Source organism: Babylonia areolata, chromosome 28, assembly GCF_041734735.1.
Source record: "Babylonia areolata isolate BAREFJ2019XMU chromosome 28, ASM4173473v1, whole genome shotgun sequence".
Taxonomy (NCBI): Eukaryota; Metazoa; Mollusca; class Gastropoda; order Neogastropoda; family Buccinidae; genus Babylonia; species Babylonia areolata.
The window spans coordinates 20,803,785-20,814,274 of NC_134903.1; the positions used below are offsets into that span (position 1 = coordinate 20,803,785).

At 45.3% G+C, this 10,490-nt stretch overlaps 1 protein-coding gene across 1 annotated transcript in view; it reads right to left on the reverse strand.

Annotated features, from left to right (window-relative positions):
• Positions 1-9,852, reverse strand: part of LOC143301975 (solute carrier family 12 member 9-like) — a 66,108-nt gene extending 56,256 nt beyond the window's left edge. Inside the window, 1 exon segment of the mRNA XM_076616457.1 lies at positions 9,005-9,852. Coding sequence (XP_076472572.1) covers positions 9,005-9,380 — 376 coding nt within the window. The 5' untranslated portion in view covers positions 9,381-9,852.
• Between the last annotated feature and the right edge of the window lie 638 nt (positions 9,853-10,490).

Here is a 10,490-nt window from a genome sequence, read left to right on the forward strand (position 1 = left end):
AGAGGCAGACAGACAAACAGACGCAGAGAGGCAGACAGACAGACAAACAGACGCAGAGAGGCAGACAGACAGACAGACAGACGCAGAGAGGCAGACAGACAGACAGACGCAGAGAGGCAGACAGACAGACAAACAGACGCAGAGAGGCAGACAGACAAACAGACGCAGAGAGGCAGACAGACAAACAGACGCAGAGAGGCAGACAGACAGACAGACAGACGCAGAGAGGCAGACAGACAGACAGACGCAGAGAGGCAGACAGACAGACAGACAGACGCAGAGAGGCAGACAGACAGACAGACGCAGAGAGGCAGACAGACAGACAAACAGACGCAGAGAGGCAGACAGACAGACAGACAGACGCAGAGAGGCAGACAGACAGACAAACAGACGCAGAGAGGCAGACAGACAAACAGACGCAGAGAGGCAGACAGACAGACAAACAGACGCAGAGAGGCAGACAGACAGACAGACGCAGAGAAGCAGACAGACAAACAGACGCAGAGAGGCAGACAGACAGACAGACGCAGAGAGGCAGACAGACAGACAGACAGACGCAGAGAGGCAGACAGACAACAACAGACGCAGAGAGGCAGACAGACAGACAGACGCAGAGAGGCAGACAGACAAACAGACGCAGAGAGGCAGACAGACAACAACAGACGCAGAGAGGCAGACAGACAGACAGACAGACGCAGAGAGGCAGACAGACAAACAGACGCAGAGAGCAGACAGACAGACAGACAGACGCAGAGAGGCAGACAGACAGACAGACGCAGAGAGGCAGACAGACAGACAGACAGACGCAGAGAGGCAGACAGACAGACAGACAGACGCAGAGAGGCAGACAGACAGACAGACAGACGCAGAGAGGCAGACAGACAGACAAACAGACGCAGAGAGGCAGACAGACAGACAGACGCAGAGAGGCAGACAGACAGACAGACAGACGCAGAGAGGCAGACAGACAGACAGACAGACGCAGAGAGGCAAACAGACAAACAGACGCAGAGAGGCAGACAGACAGACAGACGCAGAGAGGCAGACAGACAGACAGACGCAGAGAGGCAGACAGACAGACAGACAGACGCAGAGAGGCAGACAGACAAACAGACGCAGAGAGGCAGACAGACAGACAGACAGACGCAGAGAGGCAGACAGACAGACAGACAGACGCAGAGAAGCAGACAGACAGACAGACAGACGCAGAGAGGCAGACAGACAGACAGACAGACGCAGAGAGGCAGACAGACAAACAGACGCAGAGAGGCAGACAGACAGACAGACGCAGAGAGGCAGACAGACAGACAAACAGACGCAGAGAGGCAGACAGACAAACAGACGCAGAGAGGCAGACAGACAGACAGACAGACAATGACAGAAGGACAGACAGAGACAGACAGAGACACGGACACGGACACGGACATTGTTTTATTGCCATTGACAGTACTATCCTTTAGCGAGGGGGATAATGCATGAACAAAAGAATAATGACGGGTTTACATAGAAATTGACACACTGCTAAGAGTATTAAAAAAAAAAAAAAAATCAACGACAAACAAACAACAACAAAAATCATAGAATACAACATACTGTTAAGATTAAAAAGGAAAATTAAAAAAAGCCCGACCATCCAACTTTCTACAAAGTCTTTCAGAAATTATTATAAACTGTGGAATTGGCATCAGGGTAACCCCCGATAACTATAAGGCTCCCGAAGATAATTTCTTTTTTCGACAATCCTAAGCAAAGGCGATAAATTTCGCTAGTGATCTTATTCTTACTTCATCATCTATCAAATGCGTACTGGTATGGTTCATGTTCTGTAAGTTTTCACCGTTGAAAATTAACTCACTCAGTACGGCCAGTCCTCTCTTCTCCTCTACACAGACCCCTCGGATGTCCAGTGGATGTCTGAATGATCCAACCTTTAGCTTCCGTCGTCAGAATTGTGGTATTCTTTGTCAACATTCACCTCTTCAGTGTAAGAGCCTTCCGCTTGTAATATTTTGATGGTGGTAATTGGGGAGAAACGCTGTTAACGTTGTCTCTTTCGCCGTTCGTATGGAGAGAGTTAAACACAGAGACAGAGACAGAGACGTGAAAGAGCTACGGATGATGAAGTCTTCACAGCACATGGCCCAGGATGAAAGGGTGGGCCACCAGTTCACAATAATTATATACAGCATGGTGTGTGTGTGTGTGTGGAACACATGATGGTTAACCCGAAAACAAAAGAGACAGAGACAGAGAGAGAGAGAGAGGCAGACAGACAGAGAGACAGAAACACACACACAGACAGAGACAGAGAGAGAGAGAGAGGGGAGAGAGAGAGAGAGAGAGAGAGAGAGAGAGAGAGAGAGAGAGAGAGAGAGAGAGAGAGACAACAACAACAACAAACAAAAACCAGTATATATCAAACACTGTCTGGCACAATGTCATTTCACTGTATCCCCCTGTCTGAGAGTCAATGAAGGGAGTATCTTAAAGGCTTCATGCACTGAGCCCCAGACACCTGGCCAATCCAGAAAAGGAGTTGGACTCCTGATGCCAGTTGCATTGCTTGCTTCTAACTTCTTCTTTTTTTTTTTTCTTTTTTTTTTACAGTTACACGTGACTAAATGCCTACGTTGACCGAACTACGCCATTGGTCAGTTCCATACTACACACAGTTAGTAGCGGGTTACGACCATACTAGGATCTTCCGTCCGAGCAATGCAACTGGCACCAGTAGGGCCCTATTCAAGACCAAAATCATTTTGCCTGAAGGCAAGTTACCCTTGACAGGGCAGGACCCGTGGTTACAGTTTACCTTGAAGGCCAGGTTATCTTCGAATTCATGACACACAAAGTGCACTCAGGCAGCTAACCCGTGGTCTATAAATAAAAATCCTGGGGATTACCTTCTGCGCATGCTCTTTTACTTCGCACTGTGCCAGTGTGACAATAAAAAAAAAAAAGAAGAAAGAAATTAAAAAAGCTTTAGTGGCAAAACATCGATCAGTCAGCAACTTGTCAAATCTAGGGGCCACTTTCACATTCTGACACAGTGCCCTCCCTGCTTTTCAGATAATTGTAAAAATAAAATAAAATAAACAGAGTCCCGATTCAAATATTTCTCTGGAATGAACGAATTTCGATGATCTGCAAATCAAACTATCAGATCTCTCTGCAAAACGCCTGTTTTCCCTTAGCAAAACCAACGCAACAAAAAGATTCGCTATATTTTCCTCTGCTTCTGCTTGGCAGATAGTAAAGGGTACGTTGCCTTCAGGTTTGTAGAACTGCGGGTAGGCTTTTGTATTCCTGAATACCGGATATTGCTGACCCTCGGGCAGTTTGCCTTGCCTCAGGCAGATTACCCGCAGGCACACATTCACCTGCAGGCACGGTGGTCTCATGAATACCGCCCAGAGACGGGTGCCATAGCCAAGTAGTTAAAGCGTTGGAATTTCAATCTGAGGGTCCCAGTTTCTTCTTCTCTGTTCGTGGACTGCAACTCCCACGTTCACTTGTATGTTAACGAGTGTGCTTTTACGTGCATGACCGTTTTTACCCCGCCATGTAGGCAGTCATACTCCGTCTTTGGGGCTGTGCATGCTGGGTATGTTCTTGTCTCCATAACCCACTGAACGCTGACATGGATTACGGGATCCTTAACGTGCGTATTTGATCTTCTACTTGTGTATACACATGAAGGGGGTTCAGGCACTAGCAGGTCTGCATATATGTTGACCTGGGAGATCGGAAAAATCTCCACCCTTTACCCATCATGTGCAGTTATCGAGATTCCAACCCAGTGTATGTGCGTGTAGTATTCTGTTGTGGTGATTTCAAGACAGTGTTGGATTAATATCAGTTATTCGTTAAAACCATCTGGTCCATATCACAGTCTGGTAATTGTAATTCAGCTATCATGTTCTCTCCTATATGGCTTACTTCAGTATAGTGCTACATGATAACTGATTCATTTGAGTCACTTTGACATAGTATAAACTTTACATAATATATACTGTCAGTGTACTTTCACTAAATCAGCTTAGCTTTAACCACTTTAACAACACTGTTTAAATGCATTAGAAATGCCATTTGCTGTCAGTGTTTGGTCTTCACATATATGGATTATTCATCTTATGTTGTTGCCTACTCCAAACCAAGTAGTAGTTTTTCCATGGTGATACTATTTTGTACATGTATATATATGATAGTCAGTTGTGTCCGACTATGACCATCAGAACAGCAGAGGAGGCAACTGCTGTTCCGACAATTTGGGCTAGAATTTGATTATAGTGGAGAGTGTCTTGCCCAAGTACATCCCCACTCTCTCAGCCAAGAGGGTTTTAGGACAGTCGGCGTTGGGATGGTTCCCAAAGGCACAAACAGCCCACAAGGCTGCAGCACTAAGAGCTAGTGCAATTTTGCCTCCTAGTTTGAGAGTCATAGTCCTTCACAAAAGACTAAGCTGTAAATGGTTTCCCATTGACTGGAGAAACCATTGATAATACAGCTCTCACTTTGCTGTTGGCCCAAATGTAAACTTATGTCAATCTGTGATCATTATGTATACATGTACTTACTATCTACTTGTATCTGACATGTACTTGTGACCTTCGTTGTCTGTGTATATTACAGGCACTGTCTTCTTATCTTCTTTATCTTCTCTTCCTCTTTTCTTCTCAAAATATTGTAATCAAACGACAGAAAAACCCTTTTGTGACTGGCCTTCTATATGTCCTTGACCTGTGCGGCGGATCTTTTCTATGCTTTCACCTTCATACTCTCTAATTCAGTAAATCAGTGAATTCTTTTGTACTGTCCCCTTTTATAACACGACTCGGGTTAATTAACTCGGCTACATTAATAATATTATTTCAGTTTAATTTTCCCCTTTTTATCTACCACCATCACCACCACCATCCCTTGCCACGGTCAGTGACACATGTGACCCTGATATCCATCTGTTCCATCTCGGACAACCAGTACTTCACATTTCGTGCTGTTTTCGTTTTCACTGGTTGTTTCCTCAGCAGATGGGCGTCCAAAGCAGCCCTTCCCTCTGTCCCTGTGTTTGTTTGTTTCGTTTGTTGTTCTGTCTGTCTGTCTGTCTGTCTGTCTATTTGACTGCCTGCCTCTCTGTATGTTTGTTTTGTCTGTCTGTCTGTCTATCTGTCTGTCTGTCTGCCAATTTCTCTGTCTGCTTGTCTCCCCCTCTCTCTATTTTCTCTCCCAGTCTGTTTATCTCTCTGCCTGTCTGTCTGCCTGTAGGTCTGTCTACCTGCCTGCCGCCTTGTCTGTCTGTCTGCCGCCTTGCCTGCCTGCCTGCCTGTCTGCCTGCCTGTCTGCCTGTCTTGATTTATTTCTGTCCATGGTAGTATGTCTGTCTCTCTGCCGGTCTGTCTCTCTCTCTCTCTCTCTCTCTCTCTCTCTCTATATATATATATATATATATATATATGTCTTCCACCCCCACCCCCCTCCCGTTTTTTTCTCTCTGTGTCTTTCTCTGCCTGTCTGTTGAAAGAAGGAGGTACAAATGACACTTAAACAAATACACAAACAAACAAACAGACAGATAAGACGAAGAGTAGCAATGGCTACTCAATCAGGCCTATCCTCCCACAGAAGCAGCTCAAAGCCCCTTTACAATAAACAAACAAACAAACAACCAACCGACCATCCGACCGACGTTCCAATCGACCAATCACCTATACCGTTACTACCCCCTATCTTCCAGCTTCAGCTAACCAACCGAAAAAAAACAGTATCTAATAATAATAATAATAATAATAATGGATACTTATATAGCACACTATCCAGAAATCTGCTCTAGGTGCTTTACAAAAACGATTTTGATAACATATAAACATTATATCTATGTTACATACACACACCAAAATGTGACCACACACACACACACACACACACACACACACACACGCGCGCGCGCGCGCACGCACGCACGCACGCACACACACACACACACACACTGCATACATACATTTTAACATACATGTGTATCTAACAGCTACCCTAACACACACGCACACATAGGCAGGCACAAACTTACATAAACACACGCACACACAATACACATTCATATACATGCATGTAGTTGTGGGCCTGCCACAATTGAACTTATTGCTGAGGGAAAAGGTGAGTTTTGAGACGAGATTTAAAAGATGCGAGGGAATCAGAATGACGGAGGTTATCAGGGAGCTTGTTCCACGTCTTTGGCGATTGAAAAGAAAACCATCTGTGTCCATAGGTCTTACTTCTGACGTGAGGTATCCTGAGAAGTCGAGTATCAGAGGATAATATCCTGATTTTTTTTGATTTTTTTTCTGTCATCATTCACAATAACGTTTTTTCTCTTTCCCTGTCACGGCTGTGCATGTTCACAGATGTTCACCATTTGCTGAGATTGACAAAAGCTTACAGTTTGAGGCCAACAGCAATGGGAGAGCCGTGTGATCAGAGGTTTCGCCATTGCAATGGAATTTAGTTACAACTTCGGTGCAATAGCCGAGTGGTTAAAGTGTTGAACTTTGAATCTGAGGGTCCCGGGTTCGAATCTCGGTCACGGCGCCTGGTGGGTAAAGGGTGGAGATTTCTCCATTCTCCCAGGTCAACATGTGTGCAGACCTGCTTATGCCTGAACCTCCTCCGTCCCGTGTGCAAAACGCAAGCAGAAGATCAAATGCGCACGTTAAAGATCCTGTAGTCCATGTCAGCGTTCGGTGGGTCATGGAAACAAGAACATACCCAGCATACTCACCCCCGAAAACGTAGCATGGCTGCCTACATAGCGGGGTAAAAACGGTTATGCACATAAAAGCCCACTCGTGTATATACGAGTGAACGTGGGAGTTGCAGCCCACGAACGAAGAAGAGAAGACGTTACAACTTCGTCTTTTGTGAAGGACTTTGACCCTGGAAGTAAGGAGGCAAGACTACGCTGGCTCTTAGTCATGCAGCCTTGGGGAAGGCTGGCTAGCTGGCCTCTGGGGACCATCCACACTCCGACTGTCCTAAAACCCTAAGACACTCCCCACTAAAATCAAATCATGGCGCAGATATCTAGTCGGGGACAGCAGTTGCCTCTTCTGCTGTTCCGTTAGTCATTGTCGGACATGACCGACTATGTACACACATCCCTTGTATGCTTACATAAAGATGAATGCATGGTTAATGTGTATTGTCATCATTTGCAAGAAGAAGAAGAAGGAGAAGGAGGAGGAGAAGAAGAAGCAGGAGGAGGAGGAGGAAGATGATGATGATGAAGAAGAACAAGAACAAGGAGGAGGAGGAGGAGGAAGATGAAGAAGAAGAAGAAGAAGAAGAAGAAGAAGACTAACAACAATAACAACATCTGTTTACGCATACAGTTGTTGTTGTTGTTGTTGTTTATTTATATTTCGATATTCATTTTTGCCTCATCATCTTCACTGTTTCAGTTGCAACATTTCCAAGCCGCTCATTCCCCCAAATACACAGCCATACCCGAGTTCATCTGCCTTAATCTCCGCGCCAGCAGGCCACACGACAGAGGAGGCCGAGCACAGTTGCTAAGCCCAAAGATACTTGATATACATTACGATGTCATGCAAACAAATCGCATAGGTGTCTTCAAAGGATGGCTTTTATATCTTGGGAATAAGAGAGGGAGAGAGACGTGAGACGAAAAAAAAAAAGAAAAAAAGAAACGAAACCAACCAACCAAACAAAAACAAAAATAAAAACAACAACAACAAAAACAACAACCCCCCCCCCCCCCCCCCAAAAAACCGAAAAAAGCCAACCAGTTAACTCACTCAGTACGGCCAGTCCTGTCTTCTCTTCTACACAGACCCCTCAGATGTTCAGTGGGTGTCTGAATGACCCAACCTTTAGCTTCCGTCGTAAGAATTGTGGTATTCTTTGTCAATATTCACGTCTTCAGTATAAGAGCCTTCCGCTTGCAATACTTTGATGATGGTAATTGGGGTGAAACGCTGTTAACGTCGTCTCTTTCGCCGTTCGTATGGAGAGAGTTAACCAACCAACTAACCAACCAACCACCTCACATGCACATCAATCTATCAATCAATCAACCAACCAACCAACCAGCTACCCAACACATCAATCAATCAACCAACTAACCAACCAACCACCTCACCAACACATCAATCAATCAACCAACCCGAGACCCATCCACCAACCAACCAACCAATCAACCAACTAACCAACCAACCACCTCACCAACACATCAATCAATCATTCAACTAACCAACCAACCAGCTACCCAACACATCAAATAGTCAACCAACCAACCAGCCAACCAACCACCTCACCAACACATCAACCTATCAATCAATCAATCAATTGATTAACCAACCAACCAACCAGCTACCCACTTCACCAACACATCAACCTACCAACCAACACAAAACCCCACCTCATGAACGAACCAACTAACCAACCATGAACGATGATCTTTGTAGTTGCATTTCTTGTGAAAAGAGAGACAGAGAGAGAGTGGATGAGAGAGAGTGAATGTGTGCGTGTGTGTGCGCGTGGTGTGTGCGCGTGGTGTGTGTGCGTGGTGTGTGTGTGTGGGGCGGGGGGGGGGGGGGGGGGGGGGGGGGGGGGGGGGGGGGGGGGGGGGGGGGGGGGGGGGGGGGGGGGGGGCGTAGATGTGCAATGCGGTTTGGCTGACTGAAATGGAGAGGCACGTAAATTTCAGTGATCTGTATATTTGTATAAATAGCTATTTCCATTTGGTGCCATTTAATTTATCTTTTTTATTTTCTATTCATTTTATTTGTTTGTTGTTTTCTTCTTATGTTGGACATGTGCTGCTGCCAAAAAGAAAATCTCTGTACCAAAGTATAGACAATAAAGTTTGTGTGTGTGTGTGTGTAAAAAACAACCAGCCAACCAGCCAGCCAGGACAAACAACCAGCCAGCCAGGACAAACAACCAGCCAGCCAGGACAAACAACCAGACAGACAAAACATGAACTCACCAACACGGAGAAAGATGTTCGTCGCCAGCTGACCCAAAGCCACAGGGGCGAAAACTCCCCCCAAGGCCCCCAACTTCCGCCGGACGTCATAAACACTCTTCCCGCCACTTCCGGAGTCCGAGGACAGTTTATCGTAACTCTCTTCCCCGCCGTCTCCGCTGCAAAAGCCTCGAAAGTAGGACGCAATGCGGGTAGGGATGTTCTTCCCGCTCATGAGCAAAGGGGTGGACTGGGCCGGGGGCTTTTTCTCTGTGTCGGGTACCTCGAAGCTCTCCAGGTCGATGTAGCGGTGTTCGCTGACTTCCGGTCCTTCGTCGGCACCTGGGTCGGTACTTCGACGGTGGTCCATGGAGTTGTAGTTCAGCCTGGGCATCATCTTGCTGGGGTTTTTTTTTTAGGGGGGCGAGGGGGAAAGTCGTGGGTTTACTCTTATATATATATATATATACCCTGAAAGTTGTTTAGTAGGGTTTCTAGTGGGTGGGGTGAGTTTAGTTTTATTATTGTTCTCAAATGTGCCTTCCCGTTTGCCTTTGTTGTTGTCACATTTGAAAATAATCAAAAGACTTTCTGTTCACAGTGGTTGATGTTTCGTGATGTTACGATGTGTTTATACAGATTTGAAAGTTTCCAGCCATGGTTTTGTTCTTTGGTTTGTTTTTTTGTCATTATCTTCTTTGGCTTGATGGTTGGTTTTTGTTTGTTTGTTTGTTTGTTTGTTTTTTGTGTTTTTTTTTTATTCTTCAGAGGTTGCCCTGTATCAGAAAGTCGTTGAATGTCAATCAAAGTGCTCCACACTTTATCACCCAGTGAAACACGACACTCAGCCATGCAATACGATGCCAACCGCTGACACTCACTCACTCACTCGCTCACAAAAGAGATCTCATGTGATTATTACAACGAATCTCGTGTTCCACATTTCTCAAAAATGCTCAAAGCTGAAAACATGATCACTGATTTTTTCAGTTTTAAACAATCTTGTTTTAATATATATATATATATAAACTTTTTTTTAGAGCAAAGCGACAGCTGATCACCAGGGAAGAACGAACAACGATCAACTTGGTTTTGTTTTCAGTCTCACATAGTCGGACACACCCAGTGGTAATCACAGTCCACTTGAGTCGGTTCCAAGAAAGAAGAAGAAGAAGAAAAAAAAGGACTCAGTACGAATTCAGCAGTCAGCTTGACTATTTCCCCCAAGGACATGTACACACACAAGTCAGTCTGTGACGATCAAACACATTCAAGGCAAGGCTGGATTCTCCATGTAGACGAGTCCTACTTCATAACGAAACAAAAAAACCCACCCTAAAAACAAAATCACACCAACAAACACAATGCAAAGTGTTCAGGAGCTTCAAAAAAAACCCCAACAACAACCCAAAATCTAACTCCAGTGATCCAGCGGAAAAAAAACCCAAATCACAGCATTAGACAGCTGGCGCAGTCCTTGTTCAGCAGATGGATCAATAAATCAAAA